Source organism: Lemur catta, chromosome 5, assembly GCF_020740605.2.
Source record: "Lemur catta isolate mLemCat1 chromosome 5, mLemCat1.pri, whole genome shotgun sequence".
Classification (NCBI taxonomy): domain Eukaryota; kingdom Metazoa; phylum Chordata; class Mammalia; order Primates; family Lemuridae; genus Lemur; species Lemur catta.
This window is the reverse complement of record NC_059132.1, coordinates 51,698,742-51,721,505: the sequence shown is the minus strand read 5'-3', so window position 1 is coordinate 51,721,505 and position 22,764 is coordinate 51,698,742. Positions and strand designations below refer to the sequence as shown.

Here is a 22,764-nt window from a genome sequence, read left to right as displayed (position 1 = left end):
GTATCTGAAAATAGCACTAGGTGAAATTTACACATATGGCACGACCTCAGAAAAGAAAGGCAAGGTCACGGGCAAAGCTTTTCCTTGCCTTTGTGGATCTTCCCTGGCAGAGAGCGTTAGTGCTTGTCGGTATTTAACATTTCACTTCCTGACAAATGTCACAGAACCCCAACTTGCTCTTTCTTTCTCATTTAGAGGATGCCTGTGGTCATCTGGTTTTTAAAAACTTTGCATTCCAAACCAGTCGTTTTCCTTGTTTATGCATTCAAAGAAACAGATGGTGAAAACCACAGGGAGAAAAAGCCAACAAAATACAGTCTCCCCCATTCCAGCCTTCCCAGTGTTACCATCTAATTCACATTGATCCACAAATGACATTTAAATGGGACCAGTGTTTTGCATCTGGTGGGACCGTCCAGGGTGTACTGTGATCTGCACTGTGACGTCTGGAAGATCAGGGAGCTGGAAGTCTTCTACTTTTGGACATTCTCTGCCTCGACCCGTTGCTTGGGTCACTTTCATGCCAATTGTGTGTTCTGTCCTCGGAGGAAAGTGCTGACTGAGCTGTACCTTACAAAGTCTCTGGTTTTGTGGTTTGTTAAGGCTTTTTCTTCCTGCTTGACCCAAGTACAAAAACTTTTCTACTATCTCTTTTCATTCTGCCTCCCAGAACTACTGAAACTTAGCCTGAGATGTACACCAAGGCCTGGCTAAGGGGGCCTCAAGTTTAGAAGAATTTTTCTGGACATTTGTATGGTTAGGCATTAAAGGAATTGCTACACAAAGGGCATTTTAAAACTAATTTTCTCAATGAAATCAAATCAGGTTTTTCATTTCCTTTTCCCCTCCGTTTGTTTTTCTTTTCTGCATTCCTTTCATTCTATGTGTTTATTTATAGTTACAAAGGCTTAGCCTTAGGAATTACCAAACTGACCTCTTAATTCATTAGTGTTGCCATGAAAGGGGCTGAACTGCGAGGTCTCCTGGGGCTCTGAGACTGAATGCTACTGTGACTGCTGCCCCAGTCACCCCCGCAGAGGATTTGCACTTTCCAAATGTGGATTTTCTGTCCCAAGGAGGAATGGGATCTTCCCCAGACATTAGCATACCGTTCCTGGCAACTAACAGAAGAGTACCAAGTCAGAGACTTTGAGAAGAGCCGTGAAACATGGAAGGGTAGACTGTAGATATTTAGAGGAGGGAGAGTCCCTTTAATACATCTCCAAGGCTAGGCCCTGGCTGGGTGTGATCAGAAGTCCAAAGACTGGGGTTATGTTAGTTCTCTCATTAATCTGCTTACATGAAAACAAGAAAACAAACTCGGCTTGCCCCACTCCCCAACCTCACTTTGACAGTGGGTGTTTGATTCACACTGTGTTGAGCCTCAGATTCTGGCAGCAGGAGCTGTTTGGGGAGATGCTGTAGATACCGTCGTGTCTCATAATTTTGAGGGCCATGTGTGCTGAAATTTTAAAGAAAAGAGTCTGTGTTTGGGGACAGGGGAGGCAAGGGAACACCGAGAACCAACACGTGTGAGAGTCGGCCAGTTGGAAGAGAGGCCCGTGGGGTTCTTCACTGATGTTTCCATGTGTGGGCTCCCTGGGCGTGTACCTGGAGCACAGCAAGGGTCCTACGCTCAGATGCTCGCAGGGCCTCACAGGTGGGAGTGGCGGAGAAACAAGCTGGGCTTCAGTGTTGGGGAGACAGAACTCACATCTTACAGAAAGAGGGTAGACATTGCGCCCTGTGTCGCCAGATTGTTTAAATTTCCAGGGGAAGCCAGAAATCTGGATTTTTATGTGAAATCTCCTGGTTTTCAAAATTGGCTCAAATTTTTAAAACAGCATCTCAGCCAAGCTAAACATGTCTCTGGGCCCTAGTCTGCCAGTCTTTGTCTTCACCCGTGTGTTTCTGCCCCCTTCCTCAGGATTCAGAACGCTCCTGAAGGCAGGCCCCCAAGCTCTGCAGCAATTCCAAGCCTTGGCAAGACTAAACTGCTGTTTCATCAATGCCCTGCACACCCACACATCTGAGCATTTATTCTCTGCGTCTTTGTCTAAGGTGATCTTCTTTCACTCCTCACATTCAACCTTGATTCGATTTTCAAGGCCAGGCTGAATGCCTTTCTCCTGTGAAGACTTTCCCAGACAGATAACATTTCTCCCTCCTCGGAACTCACTCACGGAGCCTGTTATCCACACATCTCTAACGGTACTTATCACTTGTGGTTTGACAGTTGAGGTGCATCTCATCTCTTCTCTTAGCATTTTGGAGTCAGAGACCATTTCCTATTCATTTAGATACAAACAGCAGGGCCTAGCACAGTACCTTGAACATAGTAGGTATTGAGTGAATACATTGATGAGCTAAAGGAAAACTCAAAGCTATTCTTAAGCAAGATGGTGTGGGACTTGAAAGGGTACCGAGCAAGTGTCTGCCTCTATCGTATAAGCTCAGTTTCCCGGTAAGCCAGCTCTGCATTGAGTGGACACATGGGACAAGGGGCAGAACTGGCCCTTATCAGCCATGCGTGGCAGCGTTGGGCAAGGGAGGGTGGTGCCAAAACAGCAGAGTGAATGTTAGGTGGATTTGAGAAATCAGAAACCAGAGAAGAATGTACCACCAGTTGGGTGAAACCACTCCTGGAGGCCAAGGAGGGCAGCTAGGTGGTATCTGGTTTCCTTTTCCCCAGTTGAGCCCACACACAACACGAACACGTGGGTTCTTCTTAGCCACAAGCCAGAAACATATGGGGGAGAGTTTTGGAAAAAGAAACCTATACAAACCTTCTTTTTTTACCTTGACATCAGAAGGAACATACAGTATAAAGGAATAGGAGTCACATGAGCTTTAGATCTGAGGATGTGTGACAGCCTTGTGGCACGAGAAGCTGGGTAGCAGAGGCCATGGCCCACTGGGTCTTTTGTTCATCAGAAGAATTAGGTCGGAAGAGGGGAGTAACTGACAACATAAGCTGGACTCAGGCAGAACTGGAGCTAAATCCCAGCCCTGCCGCTTACTAGCTAGTAGAACATGACCGTTTCTCATTAGCAAAATGGAAATAGCAATAATTGTGAGTATTAAATGAGAAGAAGTACATAAAGTGTCTGGCGTAGAGTAAAGCCATAAGCCTTAGCTATTGCTACTGTAACTGCCACCTAGGTTATACAGACTTTACCTTTGGACTTTGACTTCCAGAAATCATGGACTAGGTAATTCAGATTAACCATCCTGCTAAAGACCACTTTAAAAAAAATGAAGAAACAATAGAAAAGATCTCAATAGCATTAAGAGTTAAAGGATAGTAAAGAATTGCTAAGTTAAAATTTGAGAGAGAAGGAATTCACAGAGGTGAGGCTGATCTTTCCCTACGGGCATTTGCTGATTTGAAACTGGAGTCTGAGAGGCTATGCTGTGTTTTTTACAGCTTCTCAGGATAAGGGGGAACCTAGGATTTTAGGGCTCACCAAGGTAGGGACCTTGATAAACCACCCCCCACGTTGTGTTTGGACCCTGAGGACTGCAGCCAGTAGTGAGGGTTGACTGGATGGAAGCCCACCCTTGCATAAGCTGAAGCCAGGCTTTAAGTCACCAAGGTTGCCCAGAATATCTCAAAGCGTGAAGTTAGATTTATGTGTGCATATGAGGTTGGCAGATGGAAACAAAATTCTCTCTGGAGCTAGAGAACATTTTTAGAGGCCTTAAATTACTTCTACAAATATTTTCAAAACACAATGTCCAACACACAATCCAAGATAACCAGGAATGCAGGAGACAAGACTAGGAACAAGACAAACAACAGTCAATCCCTGCTCACTTTCTAATATGATAAGGATGTTATTTGTATCTTAATAATCACAGATCTCAAGGCTGTTTGCTTTCAAAATGTTTCATGACTCAACCATGGGAGAAAACAAAATGTAATCATTCTTAGATTTAAGTCAGAAAGAAATTAATCTTCACAAATGTATAAAGTATCTTCACAAATGTATAAAGTATCTTCACAAATGTATAAGTGAGGTCCAAAAGGCAATGGGGATTTCAAATCAAAGCAGTAAGTGATAAGATACCTTGGTCCTAGAGTTACTTGGGTTCTTATTTTACGCTACTCATATCAGCATTGGCATTATCACAGTTATCACCAGGGCAGCCCAAGACACTCCAATGGAAAACCTCAGAGAAAATGTGCTTCTGTAAGGCCTAGGGACAAAGATCTTTATCCAAGAGAAAGATGGCAAGGCCCCAAACTCAGGACACTGTATTGAAATTCTCATCAGATGAGGCCTTTTCAGGGGAAGACCACAGTCAGGGTTCACCAAGAAGTAGGGCACAGTACCCATCTCTCTGGAATGTTTAGAAGCAAAGTATTTCCTCTCAAGGCGACTTCTGTTCACATGGTGTCACTTGTGCCAAAGTGTCCACAAGTCTACTTGGGGTGCTTCTTTCCTTGGGCATCCACTTCCTCTTCACACAGAACTGGCTCGGTGCCTAGGACTGGGGCAGGCAGCAGCAGCAGAGGCCATGCAGTTGGCAGAACTTCAGCTTCTCAGCTGTGTGCTGCTAGCTCAATGGAGCACCAAGGGAAGCGGGAAGGAAGCAGACTGCTGCCATTCACGGAGCCAAGTCCCCCGGTCCCCAGCGAGCCTCACCTCCTGCCGTGTTCTGCTGTGTTTCCTTCTGATGCCAGCCAGCCCTGCTGCCCACCTACTCATCACGACTTCTATCTCTCTCCTCCAATACTCTCTTGTTTGGACTCCAAAAGGCACTGGGAATTTCAAATCAAAGCAGTAAGTGATAAGATATTTTGGTCCTAGAGTTACTTGGGTTCTTACTTTACGCTGCTCCGTACCAGCATTGGCACTATCACAGTTATCACGAGGGCAGCTCCCTCCTTCCCTCCTTCCATAGGCTACCAGCAACCCTAAGTAAGAACAAAGCAGTAAAAAAGGAATCAGAAAAACCCTACTCTTTCAAAGAAAGAGTGGGTGGAATGGATGAGAGACAGAGACAGGATGGGGAGGAACAAGATAACTGCAACAGCATTGGTCACGCTCTAGTGACTTACTATTATTCAAAGTTCTACATTATCTAACTATCTACTTATCCATCTGTGCATCTATCTATCTTTGTATGTGTCAGAAATTATAAAATCACAAAAATATAATTGTCTATAATTTTAACAAAATTTTTAAAAATAATAAGAAATCCTACTTGGAAGGGTTTTTCTTCCAAGAGAATTGTAGGACACAGAAATTTTGTCCTAATTTCTGTGTCCCATAATTTTGTGTCTAAGTCTCTAGCAACACTTGCAACGGTCTGAATTGCACAATCCTTTGCCTCCGATATCTAGATGATGCCTTGATTACTGACCAACAGCGTTGACCCATGAATCTAGCAGAGCAGGAATATGTGTAACCAACCAGCTTCTGGTGTTCTGCCCTAAGGCCTAGTTGGGAATGAGGTAACCCAGGTGGTGCTCAGGAAACATAACGGGTAATTGATGAGACGTTACAAAGTGCCCCTATGCCATAATGATTACAGATTTATAGCCTTGCCATTAATAGGACCTAGGAATGTCCCAATTCAAAAGTACGTTTCACTGATTAGCAGTCATATATTTGCATTTTTCTTGGCATACATGGAAAGTGAAATTAGCCTGCTTCCTGTCTATCTCTAATCTCTGCCCCCGGCAGACCCTGATTTATTTATATTATCTCTCTTTGGGTTTCATGCATTAACAAGAGTATTTATATTTCCAAATCTGCCTGTTGGAAAGGACTTATTTCACTTAAACACCCTTAAAAAGCATTAACAGAGCCACCGCAGTATTTATTAGGTTTTATAATAACCTCTTTGTCTTAAATGAACTATTTGACCCCTTCCCTTTAAAGAAAACCCTAGGAATAGAAACATCACCATTAGCACTGCCTGCCCATTAGAACTGGGATCCAATTTTCATAAACTGTAAAGTTATAGAGGTTTGTCTGTTTAAAATCCAAGATTACTAGTTGCTTTTCTATGACCAGAGGAAAAGCCTACCCAGGATTTATTAATTCTCTATAAATTCTCTCTGCCCAGCTAGGGTGTAGCAGTGAGCTCATTTATTTACTCGCATAGCAACAATATAATGAAAACTGAGTCTGCCTTAAAAATACACCCTCATGAGCCACATCCATGGTTAACCCTTCCTAATGCTTCTCTTGGTGCTCACCAAGATTTTTTTTTCCCCTGTATTTTTGAGAAGTGATTTACTTTCCTTCAAAATCATTTTGATGTCTGATTTCATGCTAGAACTAAACTTTTTGCTAGCTGCATCTAAATCACAGCCAGCCTCTTTCCCCAAACCAGGAAAAAGTCACACAACCTAAAGCTCAGAAGTGGAGCAGTGCTCTTGGGTCACTTGCATTTGACACAGCATTGGGAGGCAAAGCACTCCATGGAAACAGTGCCTGGATTGTTCAGCCCCTACCCTGTCTCCCCTGCTGCTCTCAGGAAGCTCTTTGTGTGGCGAGTGCTAAAGCAATATTTAGTTATGGAGTGACCAAGCGCCAGGGAGCAGCTAGGAGCATTTAACATGAAAGGACATGACGGGAAATGACATCTGGGTTCCTCAAGTGGTTGAGGTCTTTCTCAGGACAAAGCCAAATACAGCCCGTGACAAGCTGGGTACTACAAAGCCATTTTTTATGTCGCATGGACCGAAATGTTCTTTGAATGAAAACTATAAAAGGCACGAGCATTTTGGCTCTTTTCATGTCCAAATAAATTCAACAGGACACTAAGCGCTAAATCTAGCGTTCGAAACGGATTTTAGACAGATGCCCACAGACTGCCCTTTCATGACTACGGAAAAGAGGTAAGGGGTGAGAATTTGGGGACCCAAATGCTTATTGGTATTATTTCCTCCTAAATAGAAGACCTTTCCTAGCTTAGTTGGGAGGAAAAAAATGCCATGGCTGATGGGGCAAACCAAACCATTCATGGGGCAGAACTGGGCGCCAGCTCCCATGGTGGCTGTCATGTGGAGCGATACCAGACCTACAAAATCCTTTGCAAAATCTAAGCGGATTAAACAGAGGAAACTGGGCAGAAAACAGTGTGTTCCAGGATGAAGTGCTTTCTTAGCTCTCAGTAACAAAGCAGGGATGAGAGTTCTTCATAATGAGGAACTCTCTGGAAGTCTTCTTGGGTGCAGGACCTGTGTCTGTGGAGCACTGATTCCTCCTGGCTCAGCACACCCGACCCCCACCTGCCTGTGTCCCTGCCTCCTCTTGCCGTCTTTGGGCTTGGCTGTCTTTTCAAGGACACTGTGTTTCTGGACAGGAAGGTGGGCTGGATCCTAAAGGAAGGATGGGAAGGATTTGCCAACACTTAGGGGTCTGTTGAAATTGATGTCTATGCTTGAGTGTCTTTTCTTTCTTTTTCTTTTTTTTAAAAGACTCTTGAGGTCAGGTTATTTTATTAAACTTTTCAAGTGATTCGGAGAAAGAATCAGATAAGGACATCCGGATCATAAAATTTTAGCAAAGACCATTAGTGGTCATTCAGCTTAAAACTCGCCGTTTTACAGTTGAGGGAACTAAAGGGCAGCGAGTTACTCAGCCTGTTAATGGCAGAGAAGCGAAGGGGACCCTCGGTTAGCTGGGCCAGCAGCAGTCCAGTGTCCTTTCCTCAATATCCTGTGACCTGCACTAGGTACACGCTTAGACATTTACTACTTTTCCAATTTCACAAATAAATAGTCTCAAAGAAAGTTACTTCCTTAATGAGAAGCACAACTTGAAAGCTTAGTAACTTATGTTTTAAGGTTCTCCATTCACCTGCAAGCCCATTCTGGGTGATTTTAACTACATCTGGTTAAATGAAGTTATCTGTTTGGAGTAAACTGAAGTCATTTGAAAAGACAGTCTTTCTCTATAGCAGAGAAAGCCAACATAGCAACGTTCTCAGTGGTACCACAGTCTTGACATCACCCTGATGACCTGCTCAGGACTTTTGGATCAGCCTGCTCTGAAACTGACCACTACAGCTGGGTGGCAGGAGCTTGCACGGTCCTTAACTTGGATTCCCTCAGGCTACTCCCTGGATCTGAGGCAGGAGCCTTGGGTAAGCAACTTAATCCTTCCTGGCCAACAGGATGCTTTTTAGCACCCAAACTGCTAATGAAGTGTCTAAATATCCCCTCTTCTTTTAGGGCTTGGCAATATCACCCATTAGTTGGGATGTAAAAATCATTAGTGGTGGACTCAGACGGACGTGGGCTCAAGTATCCATCCGGCCTCTTCCGCAAGTTAACTGACTTCTCAGACCTCAGTTCCCTCCTCTGTAGAGTGAAGGCTGTGAGGCTTGTTGAGAGGCTCAGACGATACTCGGTCTCTAACGTCCCTAACTTGGAGCTCAGGCTCAAAGGCACTTGGAGTCACCCCCCTCTGTAGTTCTAAAACTATCCTGCAGAATGAGATGAAAGTAGTAAGTAACTTAATAACACCACTAACGGCTACACAGACGATTGGTGGTAGATTTGAAAACAAAAACTATTCCTATAAATAACCGGTTCAGGTGTGCCATGCTTTAAGAAAACCAAATATTACAAAAATTATTCAAATAAATCAGATGTGATGATGACATTGCTAAAGACTTCTTTGCTTCAAAAAACTGATGTGCTGCAGGGACACTTTAGAGAGAAGACTCCTTGGTAGTGTTTAATGTTACTGGAGTTTCATCCAGCTTTTGAGGAAGACACACTGTTCTGTGTGAGTCGCACCTGTCCTCCTTACACGGGAGCGGCACACTTCTCTAGAAGTTATCGTGACAGCTAGGTTTACAGCTCAACTATTTAGAAGCCAGTGCTTCTGACAGCTGACAGTCTCTAGCTCTGCATTTTGTACAATGTATTCAAGCAAGTCTCTATTTAAAGATGGGTTCGACCAATATTAAATCTGTTTTACTATGAAATAAAGTAAATAAATTTATTCTTTTCTCTCTCTCACAAAAAAAGAGTTATCCACTTAGCTAGACATCATATTATACACAGTCTCTTACCTATTCACTCTGATAAGCACAACCACTTAGCATGAAATCATGGAAAAAGGAAGCTTAAACTCTCTTCGCTTTGGTGTGGGTTTATAAGAAGTTACTAATGCACTCTTAGAAATATACATTATCTATGAGCTTTATAACAAAGTGCAACTGAGTTTGAAGGCTTTGACATTGACCAAACAAAAAGGGCCTTTGTTCATTTTTAAGGAGGTGTTACAGTTTGCTCATTGCATTGGTGTGGGTGACTTGTCTTGGAAAAGACACTTCTCATTTTCAAAGTGAGCTCATAAAATCCTGCTCTTCAAGTGCTGCATGACCTCCAATTTTGTGTAAGATTTAAAATGTATCTTGATTCTTCAAGGGAGAGATTTTAGGTGAAAGTTCAGTTCTCCGCATAGCACCCAAAGCCACATATTGAAGAGAACAGTTCGTTTAAACTAGGATTATCTTTATATAGAGATGCACAATTCTGGAACATAGTTGTACTTTACTGAGTTTGTAAGTGGACAGACCAGAGGTACTCTTTGCTCTGGAAGTATTTTTACAGGTGTGTGTGTGTGTGTGTGTGTGTGTGTGTGTGTGTTGGGGGTGGGGCGGGTGGGGGTGTGTATGTGTAGGAGGCACAGAACAAAAGCAAGTGAGATGAAGTCACAGTTTATCTTCTATGGGAGCTTTCATTTCCTCTAAATCTATTTTTTACTTGTTGATAGACAAGTCATACCGCTAATATATAGCAGTTAGTTGGCTGGTATCTGAGTGTTGCTCTGGGCAACCAGATTTCACAATGCCTCCAATTCCAAGAAAGGAAGTCCTTGGTTCCTTAGCCAGCAGCCAAGAGTGTCTGTGTGTGTACATGTATGTGTGTGTACGGGTGTGTAGTTTGTGATGACTCAGTGTCTAAGAAGGTACAAACATTATAGCTAATCTATTTCTGGTTCTTATGTTACCTTTCAGGAATGGGCCTAAAAGACCTGGCTAAAACCTTTGAATCATTTCCTGCCAACATTTGGCTGTGTTCCATTTTGGAAGGTAGGAAATGGTCCTTAACAATGATGTCATGGGGTCTTGGGAAATCTTAATATGACTTGAGTTTTCCAAGTGCCACCTCAAGGCGACACTTGCCCCAGTCTAGCAGGCCATTACATTTTTGAAGAGCCCTTGAGCACCCTTGAGATCAATGAAATATACAGCGTATTTTGGGACCATAGAGGAGGGAGAAACTGCTGGGTTGCAAAGAGGAAGCTTCACAGAGGAGATGAACCTTGAAGTGGATTTTAAAGAATGATTGGGGCTGAGCGTGGTGGCTCCCACCTGTAATCCTAGCACTCTGGGAAGCTGAGGCAGGAGGATCGCTCAAGGCCAGGAGTTTGAGAACAGCCTGAGCAAGAGTGAGACCCTGTCTCTACAAAAAATAGAAAAATTAGCTGGGTGTGGTGGCATATGCCTGTAGTCCCAGCTAGTCAGGGACCTGAGGCAGGAGGATCACTTGAGCCCAGGAGTTGGAGGTTGCAGTGAGCAATGATGACACCACTGCATTCTAGCCTGGGCAACAAAGCGAGACTCTGTCTCAAAAAAAAAAAAAAAAAAACCCAAACAAACAAACAAAATTGAAAAAACGACTGATTAGGAGTTCACAGGCAGAATAGAGGACTAGGGCATTCTAAGTAAATCATAGCATATGCAAAGCAAGCTCTGCTCCTCAGTAGAGAAAGCCTACTTCTCCTCTTCAGGTGACCACAGAAGAGTTAACCAGTCTTGTCTAAATTGGGCAAAATGCACTGAAGTTAAACCCTCAGACAAGCCCAACTTTACATCAATTACGCTTTGCTTCAGGGGCTCATTTATTGTGCATAGATAGTTACAATTACAGGAAACAGGTGGTGACATTTTCAAAAGCCCTTCAGGGGGGAAATTACTGTATATAATCTGACACCTCTCATACCAGGTGGCAATGAGTTGGACCATGGGCTTTGAACATTGTGCCATGGTGTATGTGTGATAAGATCAGAACCACCTTGTAGCTTATGTAGAGGGTAACTCTAATGTAATACTTCGATTCTGGCTTCTACCTTGTTTATTTATTCATTGGGCTGCCTAGAGCAGTCAAGAGGTAGCTGTGGCCTCTGCCTTGACAGAGCTTATAATTTAGCCCAACACTGATCTCCAAAGGCAGCAAAGCAAATCTCAATCCAGCAGTTAGAATAAAAGCAACAGGTCTAATAATAAAAGCAGTATCAGAAAAACACAGACCAGGCATGAAATGGAAGAACCCAGGTGGCAGTTTCACTGATCTCTGAAGCAGAGTAATGAGGCTATTTTAGAACTTTGGAGGCCTTCAGCTTTTGGACATTTGGAGACTTCATTCACCCCAAACCATACTCCCATATTAAGGGGAATTTTTGCTTTTAAAAAATTGAAAACTTTTTTCTTCTTTTGTAATTCAGCTTTTCAAATTATTTGACTGTGAGTAACTCCTTTAATTTAGAATTGCCTGTGAGTTTTTGGCAGTCACGATGCATATTTAGAAAGCTTTGCAAAGTGAGAAAAACCTAACCTACAAATTATTTTCAAATGGAATGAAATAGTTATGAGCCCTAAATTTAAAAATTAACAAGGTTGACCTGATACTGTTTCTTAGACATTTGTCTAAATGTTTATTAATTTCTATTTTACAGTTTTTGTTTCACATTTTGGAGCCAAAAGACCTTTTATTCAGCTCTCGAACATTCTCGTAGGCCCTGGGCATTCTGCCTACAATGCCTAATGGATAAAACAGCCTTGCACACAAAACCCAGAGTGAAAAAGACCAATGAAATTAAGTTGTCAGTGTATATAGTTTCCAGATAACTTTGAGAGTTCTTTTCCACCCTTTGCAGAATTCTTGTAGAACCAAAGAGAGAGCTATATACTCAAAGGGTACAGCATATTGCTCGTAATGAAGTATTTGTACATCTGGCATATAGCAAGAAACAGCGCTGATGTATTAATAGTTCAAAATAAACTGAAAAAGGAAAGAAAAACAAGGTAAGGGGAACTCATTTTTTTAAGCCCCTGCTATGCTAAGCACTGTGGCATTTAATGCTCACAGCAGCCCTACGAGGGCGTTAGCATCATTCCCATTCAGCAGATGAAGAAACCAAAGCTTGGAGACGGTAACTTGCAAAGGGATACCCAGTTGTGGAGAAACAGAACCCAGAGGCAGCCTAACCCTGAAGCCCACGCTCCTTCCACAGTTCTCATGTTGTCTCGTTTCCTAAAAGGGTGGAGATTTTATAAGTGCCTTTCTTTCTCTAAATCCTGATTCAGTAAGTGACGAATGTCCTTAGTGTGGATGGGATGCAGGAGGGGGGTTAGGGGCTGGAGTTTCCCAGAGAGCAAAGTTGAAGTGACAGAAGGCAAAATTCACTGTCTTACTTTTTTTTTTTTTTCCTTAAGTGATTCATGAGTAGAAAAAAACTGTGGCAGATAAAACTTCTGAAGCCCACAGTCTGTAGCAACATCAAGGGAATTTTGAACTACGGAAAGTCCCGAATCACAATCATATTGGAACATATCCCAGCCCTTCAAGGTCTCTTTGCAGTGTTTCTCCAAGCGTAGCCCCGGACCCTCCCCCAGAACTGTGCAGAGAGCTCGACAAATACAGATTCCTGGGCCTCAGCCCAGACTTACTGGATTAGAACCTCTGAGGGGAACAACCTGGGAATCTGCATTGTAACTCACCTTCTCTACCTCGGTGGGTGGTTCTACGTTCATGAAACTTTTAAAACTACACTTCTGTGGTTCAGAACAAGATTCCGCTGCCTCCTCATTTTCTTGTTTAATAGCTTTTAAGTACTATAGCTTAAACTACCAGGAATAGCTAGTTCTGGGCTCACCACCATTTTACAGATGGGAAATTAAAAGAGAAAATGAGCAAACTGCTTTATTTAGCAAGTCAGTAAAACTGCCAAAATGAGAACTTAAAAAAAAAAAAAAAGCCAGGCCGTATCCCCACTGCACTGGGATTATCTCCCTGGGCCTTGGTTTAAGTCACTGGTATGATTCCCACCCACGGAGAAGATCCCATCCCCGGGGAGATGTTGACAGAGGTTTTTCAAGCAGTTGCCTAGAAGGTTAAAATCACCTCTTAGCAGCTAAGCCATCTCTACTATGAAAGAAAGGAAAGAAGGAAGAGAAAGAGAAGGAGGGAGAGGAAAGGAGGGGAGGAGGGAGAGAGGGAGAAGAGTGGGGAAGAGGGGAGAGAGGGAAGGAAGGGAAGGAGAGGCACACTCACTCTTAGGGGTGTGAGCCAGTGGCCCTGGGGACAGTGCGGGGAGGCAGTCAGCCTAGAGACTCAGAGGCACCAAGATGCTTTCAAGGGGTCAGGAGCATGGGGAGCGCTTGGTATTTGGCAGGGAGGGAGCCAGGACCCCCCTTCTCCTGCCTTTCCCATCCTGGCCAGGTCCCCAGCTCCGCCCCTGACCGCACAGGGCCCCCTGGAAGGGCTGGCAGAGGTCCTTGTCAGAAGCAGGACTCACCTGCCTTTTGCTAAACATAAAATGTCCTATTGGGCGTAGAAATAAAAAAACAAAACGAAACATGAAGTTTGAGCGCCTGAGGGTCACCCTAGCTCCCGGCCATGCACGTGAGTCCGGTCTCCGCCCCCCACGGAGCGGGGAGAAAGGCCGCGGGCGACTGCGGCGCACGCGCCACGGGAAGGAGTCTGCAGTTTTACACGTCTCAGACTTGGAACCGAAAAGGTTGAGTCTAAAAGGGAAAACATGTCACCTGGCTGCCAAAATCAACTATGATGAAAGTTTAGAGCCCACCACTCTCAGCCAAGCATTTCCTGTTCTGGCCTCCCCGTCTGCCTCGCGCTGGCTCCGATGAGCCAGAGCTATTTTTAAGGTGCAAACAACCAGCACTAAGAATGAGAGACGTTTCTTATTTATAGTTCTACCTTTCAGCTCTTCTGCTCCCCTCTGGAGACAGAGGCCAGGTTTGGTTTTCCCTTTGAATCCAAAATCTCTGGGGGTAAGAAAGGCTTTGAAAGGTCACGCCTCAGTCTGTCGCCCCAGCCTGGCAGCGACTCTTGTCCTGGGCAACACGGGCTCTTCCCCACTCCTTGAGGACGTTGGCGCCTCGCGGGCGTGCGCTGGGCTTGTGCAACCCGTGCTCTCGAGCAGCGTTTGTAAAACATACTTTTTATATAAAAGGTGACTGAAAATGCATTCGTGGTTTTGCTATTTAAAGGAATCCAACAATAAATCTTTTCATTTTTGTTTTTTCAACAGTGGATTCTAATATCATGCAAATAGATATTCCCTAATTTGCATGGGTTTGTAAATTCAGAGTTTGTATTATTATAGATTTACTCGAGGCAGGGCAAATCTATGGTTAGTCTTCTGAGAGTCAAGCTCCTTCTGGTATCTAACTGCGTGTTTCCTCTTGTAATTCAGGGATATTTTCTTATGCTGTTAAATTGGTTCATTCTTAACACTAAACCTTATAGGACCCACTGGAATTTGGCAGTAAATGAAAGAGAAAATCCCTCTCTTGTAGCACTCATAGCAGCATCATCTTGGTTTTGGCTACTACTCCCTGTGAGCCCACTGACATTACTTTCTTCACAGCAGGAGTCCCCACCTGACATTACCATTGTGGCTTACATCTCCCCCACTGCAATGTAAGCATCGCCAGGGCTTTGTTTGCTCTTTAATTCCTCACTGTAGCACAAGCATCAACAATATATCAGGATGCTCAACATTCATTATTCAATTAATACATTTCTATTTACCCCAAATTGCTATGGTATTTGGGATTAGGGTGTTGAAGAGTCCTCTCACACTTTTTTTTTTAATTTGATGCCTTCCTAAATCTCCAAGTGTCACTATTTTCACCCACTGCCTCAGCTGTTATTATAGGAATTACTTGAAGGACAGGACGTTGACTTCGTTCCAAATTCACTAGTATCTATGTGTTTTAAATGAGTCAAAATTTAAGCTGAAAACTCCACAGAACAAGTTGGCGAGCATGACCTACTCTCGGCTTTCTTGCTGTCTCTATTCCTGGTGGCCCTTTGTCCAGCCAGCCCTATGGGGGCTTGATCCAACTTTGGCCAAAGGAGGATCCTTGCTGCATCATTGTGCTTGTACAAGATTTGGTGCCTTTATTGCTCAATGAAGAAATGGAAAAGATGGGAAACTATTTGAGCACAGAAGCTAGGTCTAGAAGCATATCTATCAGAAAGATGGAGAGAAACAATGTGATGATCCATCTGACCCAGAGTGACACCAGAACTTATAAAGGCTGTGGATCAACTGTACTTGACACGTCATGGTTCAAGAAAGTTTTGCTAACCAATGAATGGCAAAATCATGCAAAAATGATGCCTGACCTAGGGTACTCATTATATTTACTTCTTGGCAGTTTCAAGTTATTATTTTGGGAACATAAAATAGGAACAAAAATTCAGTTAGTCACTTACTTACCTTTTTACTCAAGTGTGGCCCACTGGTTCCCCCAACGCTTCTCTGTACTGAGGGTGGTACTTGGTATACATCTTGTTCTTGGGTGCCATGGCCAGTGGGTACTTGGTAAATTCCCTGATTTTGGTAGGAAGGTGGCACTTGGTAGATGGTGTCTCGAGGAACAGCCTGTGGGTTTGGCACTTGATAGAGCTTCTGTTGGCCAACAGCCTGGTGCATCAGTCCAGAAGCAGGCTGGTCATGACCGGAGGAGGTCTCCTGCATGGGACCAATCAGAAGCTTCACCCGGTTGCCTGGGACAATGCCCTGCCGACCGTGTAAGGAGCACAGCCACCAGCCTTCCAGCCCTCCTGTGTTCTGCTCTATGACGGTCAGGATGTCACCCTTGCGAAAGGCCAGTTCCTCAGCACACTCCGGGACATTGTCATATAAGGCCCTTGCCATAAGATTCTAGGAAGGAAAGAACAGAGTAAAATCATGTTAGAATAGTAGCTCAGCCCCTTTAGCACCTAAAGCCCATCCTCTTACAGACAGGCACACTTCCTGGAAAAAGAGAAGAATAAATCTGAACAATGGCCCGTAAGGAGAAAAACAGATGGTGCAGACAAAAGACAGATACATACATACTGTGTCTGCCACCAATGACATCAGACTGCCTCCTTGGAAAAGCTCAGAACACCAGAAGAGTTCTTTCCTCTCGCAGTAGATGCTGTGCCAAGGAATTATGAGCAGCACTGTTAAAGAGTTAGAGAATGGTTCACTACACCAAACATTTTTCTTCCTTTTTTAAAGTGAGCTTAAGGGGGAAAAAATATTCCAAGATAGTCAGATGTACTACAAGGGACATGTCTCGATTTTTTTCATATAATGGAGGTAAAAAGAGTGAAAGCAAATCTCAAATAACACACAGTACAAATGGCATTTATATTCGGTGTTGAAATGTAAACAAAAGTACACTTATGTGTGCCTTGGCAGGGCTTGAAAAATCTTATTCTCAGATGATCAAGAGGTCCCTGGATACGAGGAGAATATATAAGCAATGGACATGCCATAATAGTCACCATGGAGCACAGAGTGACAGTGTGACAGTGGTCTACATCTCCAGGCAGGAGCTACCAGGAATTTATTAGCACACAGGCAGATGCCAACTCTTTCTCTTTTGGTCTTTTACTCATACCTTTCCTGAGGGCTTCCCTTCACCCTTCTTTATCGCCTACTTCTTGAATCTCACCATTCACATCTGAAAGGCTGTGCCTTCCCCTCCTTTCATGGGCCCAAAACACTCTCTGTCTTTGTATGAAGGCCTGTCTGGCACATTCAGTACTAAGCAGACGGCCAAAGCAGGCATTCAGCGGAGAGTGGGCAGCCAGTATGTGCTGACATTCTTGGAACCCTTTCAAAGGCTCAGAAGATTTCATTTCTTGCCGTTAGTAATATTTCCCAGCACGCGGGCAGCCCTTCCCGCATGCCTGCCCCCTTCCCAGAGCACAGAGGAGTCAGGGAATGTTGTAAATTCATTGCAAGCACTTGGAAAACTCAAAGTGCTCTCTCTAGTGCTTTATTAAAATGTTTGGATGCACTTAAGGTCGTTGTGTTGGGGCTCACTTATGGGAGAAAGGAGTGCTGATTGGATGGAGCAGGTTCGTGACTTTATTTCACAAAATAATATATCTGTGGAATTTGGGGGCTCTTGTTATTTGGCCTTTTGACTCCTGTTTTCTTCTCTAGAAATGTGGACTTGATATTTTCAGCTTCGTGCTTTTTTTATTTCTTTATAGTTGGCATACGTTAATCATGGCCCCCGTCCCAGCCCCGTAGCCACAGGTCCTGCACTGTGTGTCACTCCCCACCCTGAAGTTGCTGTGCCATGTGAGGGCTTTGCCCTCGGGTCAGTAGCTGGGAAGGGTCCAAGTCCACCAGTGTGAGCCCGGCTCCTCTAAGTCAGCTACTTAAGGAAAGGGGGAAGCTTTGTGATACTCTTTAAGAATAAGGCTGAAGTCCTTTTTCTTGGCAGTTATGAGATCCAGGAAACATGGGACACAGACAGGTGAGCATCAGGGAAGCTAAAGGGAAACTGAGGAGTGTGTTTTTCAGGTAAAGGTTTAACTTAGCAGGAAGCTTTGGGTTTCTTCTAATAATTAAAAGTTCGCATGCGAAGATAAAAACAGGTAGCATTCTACCCTGGTTTGTGGAACCCTTTAAGGATGGTGCCATAATCCTAAAATCTCCTCTGCTTCCCTTCTTCCATCTTTTGGGTGTTCTGTAATTTAAAAGAAAAGTCATAGAGTTACAGAGGACAAGAGTCTGGTCCTTTGTACCAAAATGATCTCCAGGAAACAACTCCGGCAGAGTCGTATCGAGATTATGGGGCGGGAGAGAGAGTTGACCACTCTGGTCTGTGTCCCTTTCTCCTGGGCCCATTCAACAATTGGGACTGGCTGGGAAGGAAGGCCCTAGATGAAATCAGAAGTAACAGGGTCAGGGCCAGTTCCATGGAGCGGAGGGTTGATAGCTGTGCAATTGCACTGGCTACAAAGAAGGGAAAGAAGAGAAATAGAAAACAGTAGAAAGGCCAAGGGCTGCAGACCTAACTGGCAGAAATCAGCTGATGGCATTTGGAGCTGGGTCGCCTCCAACTCCGGGGACACCATGAGGCACTGAAATAGAGCGTGGGCGTGCCTGATTTGCAGCAGATAGAAACCCCCACATGAGAGTCACTCTTTGTCTCCTGCCCCAGTGACCTCCCAGCACCTGGTGAGCAGTATGCTAATGTTTCTACCCCAGCCTCAGCAGCTGCGTCTCAGGGGGAACTTTCAGAATGGTCCATGCTAGTGCGGGCACCCCGGGGGAGTTCTCCTCACTGGTTGTCCAGACTCCCCGCAGTCCTACCCTCTGCCCACAGAGATTAGGACTCAGACAGAGAGCCTGGCATGGCGGTTGGTAGCCCAGCCCCCAGTCCCAGCCTGACACCTAGTCACCCTCTAATAGATATTCTCAGCTGTGGCTGAACAGGAGTTTGAGTTATTTAATGTCTGTACAAACTACAGAGAGCCAACGTGTGTATGGAGCCACTCTCCTAAACAGAAGGTTTCCGCTCCAGAGACACTTTACAGATCACCTGGACACAAGGTCCCCGTTTTACAAATGAGGAAACAGTTCGGGGGAGTCCAGTTTATCGTTTGCCCAAGGCCAATCAGAGATGGAAAGATTGGTGGTTTTTTGGTTCAATTATCTTTCCAGAATGCTAAGCTGCCTTAGTTCCTCTACACAGTGTCCTTCTAACTGGGCTCCATCCCACTATATAATAAAGTTCTGAAGATGACTAATTCTTCTTTTCATATCTGTGGAATAAATGGATTCTTGGGGTCTTGGGTCCCCCAATTCCTGTGTTACTTGGGCAGATGACTTCTCTCCTTTGTGCCTTAGTTTTCTCACCCACACAATGAGCATGAGAATAACAGCCCACGGCTCATGGGTTTGCTGTCAGGATTCAATGCGTTTGTTCAAGGCAAGTACGGTAACATCGCCTGAGACTTAGTGAGCCGGTGTCACCGGGTGGTCCCTCAGCTCCAGGCTCCCTGCACCCTGTGTCCTCTCTCAATCCTCAGTACAGGGTTGGTTCTATTCTACCAATGATTTTATATATATTTTTTACACATATCTGATATTTCTCTCACTCACAATTACATTTCAAAAGAACTGTCTTCCAAAGCAATATTTTTCTGAATTATGAATGAGTTCCGGTTACCACAAACTCTTGTTGAGTATCTGCCTACAAGCAGCAATGATAAAACTATTGGTTGCACTCAAGAGACCTTCAGAGACAAAATAATAATATTACTGGATAAATCCCAACAGATTCTGACATCAGAAAGTAGGACAGACATGGGTACAGAGCTTGGCTACTGAAAATACTTTGTTGGGGCAAGAGTTCAGTAAGAAGACAGCCAAATTGCCTTCGCCTGGAACACAAAGCATCTCATTCAAAAGTGCACATAAGTAGGCAAATCAAGAGTTAATTCCTCGGTCAAGGAGGTAGAGGGACCCTCTCCTTCAGTGCAAAGGTGTGATTCCTTGAGGCCACAAAGTCAGAAACTGATTATCTGAGTATCTTAGAAACACCAGAGAAAAGGAGTTTGTCTATTTAAGATCTCTTTCTCTCACCCCCTTGGATATTTATCTCCAGGGTAGGGAAGGTCAACACAGAAACAAACCACGGGGAGATAAGAGAGCGGTGTAATTCTATACCCGGCTGGACGGTTGGCGGCCAGAGACTGGCAGTCAGAAATGCAGTGAGAGCTTGGCAGAGCACCAAAACAGTTAGGGCACGGAACTTGAAAGCCAGAAGGAACTTTAAACAATTATAGTCTAACCTTTCCACTTTACAAACGACAAAAAATGAGGCCCAAGAAGTTAATGATTTGCCAGGTCACCTGGCAAGAAAGTCTTAGATCTGGGACAAGAATTCGGGCGTCCTGTCGCCAGGTCCAGAATTAGGAAGAGAATTTATCGAAGTCAAATACACATGCTACAAAAGCTGTGGCTCTGAGGGGACCCTAACTGTAGTAGCATCTCGCATTGATCCCCACCCCACGCTTTCTTGAAACTCTCTTCTTTGGGATTCCATGATACCACTTCCTAGTTTTCCTTCTCTTGACCACTCATCCTCCTTCTTCCCCATCCCCTAAGTGATCATAGTCCAAAGGGATCTTTACTTTGCACATTTCTCTTTTCTTTTATATGCCTGCCTTCTTCAGGAAACCTAGTCTATGCCATGGCATCTGAACACACAGATAATATCTAAATCCATAGCTCAGGCCTACATCTTTCCTCTGCACATTTCCAACTGTCTAATGCAGCAGTTCCCAACCTTTTTGGCACCAGGGACCGGTTTCATGGAAGACAATTTTTCCACAGACAGGAGTGGGGGTGGGGTGGTACTGGTCCACGGCCCAGGGTTTGGGGACCGCAGCGCAGGTCTAATGCGCATCTTTATCTCTAACTCAGCAAGTGCACACACCTCTTTCTCCTGCTTTGCCTTGCTTGGTGAACACACTGGCAGCCTCCAAGTTTTGCTGAGTCTTTTCATGACCTGAAACCCAATCAGCTGGACCCTCACTGCTACCCCTAATTCAGGTCCTCAGAATTTTTTTTTTTTTTTCCTGGAGCACAGCAATTGTTTTGCAACTGGATTTCCTGCATTCAACCCCTTCCCACCTCAAAACCTGTCTTCCATATAACCAGAATGGTTATCTTTCCCGAGCCTGCCTGTGTGTTTCCCTTCCCAGTTCTCTGTCGTATTATTTCTTTACAGCACGGCTTGGACTGCTCCATTCAAGAGTATGGACTCCTTAAGTTCAGGGATGCTGTCTAATTCCTTTTGTATTTCCAGAACTTTAGCTCAATGTCTGAGAAAAAATACATATTCATTAAATGTTTGCTAAATTGAAATGGGTACTGGACTCTGATTTCCTGGTTCTCTGCAGGGAGGGTGAAACTGTTTTACTTAGAGAATTCAGCAAGACATTTGGTTAAAATTTTCAGGTGGAAGTGACGAAGATGAACTAACCAGAAAGATAAATGGCCCGTCCAAGTCGTTCAAGCCTCGCAGCCAGAGAATAAGAGAGACAGTAAGCAGGAAAGTGCCTGCCCTCCCTATTAAAACAGGGTGATGACGCAGATGGGGAGCCTGGCCCCCCTGAAACTGTGTTCACAACTACTGAGCAAACAGGAAGGCCAAGAGGAACTGGCCATCCCCGTGAGATTAAACACAATGGTCTCTTTTAAGAGCCTTTCTCCCTCAGCGTAGCAATCTGCTTCTGGCAGTAGGTGACAGAGCGCAATTCAAATACTTTGCCAGAATGTTTGGGTTCTGCTGTTCCTGGTTCCCCAGCAATGTCTGAGGAGCGGGAAGAAAGCACTGTACAATTGGCCAGGACTGCAGGTACAGAGCGCTCAAGGTCACATGGCAACTTCTACCCCTCTACCCCCAACTCCTCCCTGCCGTTTTTCCCCCACTGCCATCAAAATATCAAGAAAGTTTATTCCTCCTACCATCAGGGAAACTATCTGCTTTTCCAAATACGGAGAGGTGTGACTTGTAATTTCCATGACTGTCCATGCTGTTTTTCGAAGAGAAATGAGACACAATGGCTGGTGTGTCACCCCGCTGACTGATAGCATCGTCAATGGCCTGGCTTCCTCTTAGTATTTTTACTTCATTCTATGTTTATCATGCGGGAGATCCTGCCAACGCCTCAGGGCTGCCACTTTCTCAATGACACAACTTTCCTGTACCTGACACCCCCCCCAAACTTCATCCCTGGACTCCGGTGGACTTGTGTGTCCGCACACGCACACGCACACAGAACACAGACCCTGAGAAACAGATACACTAGAGGAAATGGCCATCATCAAGGAAATCAGTCCTAAAGGAAGTGGCTGAGGGATGAACAGCGTCAAGGTCAGTCTCAGGGCACACTGGGGAAGAGAGAAAGGCTCACGTGCTTTTGTGCATACTGACAAAAAAGGGCTTCTGCCTGAGGACTGCAAACCATTTCGACTATGTTTCTCCTCTCCCTCTCACCATCACCTTTGGGACAGAGCAGATACGGGCTTTCTCCAAAGAATCAAACAGCCATAGTCAGAAAACGTGGGTATCTACAAGTGTCTGGATTTCAATTCTTGGAATACTTGGTTTACACCTAGGTTCTTGCATCTGAAGATCTGGAACGTTGAATGTTTTGAGTTGGATCCTCTGGAGATTGTTAAGTAGCAGACATGAAGCTTTCAAGTTACAGGCATTAGAAGATATGATATGATATGACCCCAGTTTTTTCCCAGTAATTTGTCAATTGCGTTCTGACATACTTTTCTTTAGGTGATCAGAACTAGCTCACAGAAAGGCAACAGTTGGGTCCCACGAGGTCCCACTAATTCCAGTAATACTTTTAAACACTGGTGAGGGGTGTTCAACATTTTCCACCTCTGGCACCTAGATTGCATTTCAGCCAAAGATTTTTATTTTCTGGAAAGCTCTTTTTCTAACCCCCTATGATGGTCACAAAGCCTACATGAATAACTTGGACCCACTCTGAATCTCATGTCAATCACTTAGCCCGAAGTCCTCAAATGTTTCTAGATTTTTCCAGCTTTGTGAACTTTAGCTATGTCATTCTCTTCTGAGCATTTCTGAGTGGAAGAAGGGTTAAGAAATGTGCCATCAGATACTTGCCTCCCAAAGGTACTATTTGACATG

At 44.4% G+C, this 22,764-nt stretch overlaps 1 protein-coding gene across 1 annotated transcript in view; it reads right to left on the bottom strand.

The window, feature by feature from the left end:
• NEDD9 (neural precursor cell expressed, developmentally down-regulated 9) overlaps nucleotides 1–22,764 on the bottom strand; it is a 44,922-nt gene that overhangs the window by 10,735 nt on the left and 11,423 nt on the right. Inside the window, exon 2 of the mRNA XM_045551768.1 lies at nucleotides 15,510–15,956. Within this exon, the coding sequence (XP_045407724.1) occupies nucleotides 15,510–15,956 (447 nt within the window). The remainder of the gene's footprint in view (nucleotides 1–15,509; nucleotides 15,957–22,764) is intronic.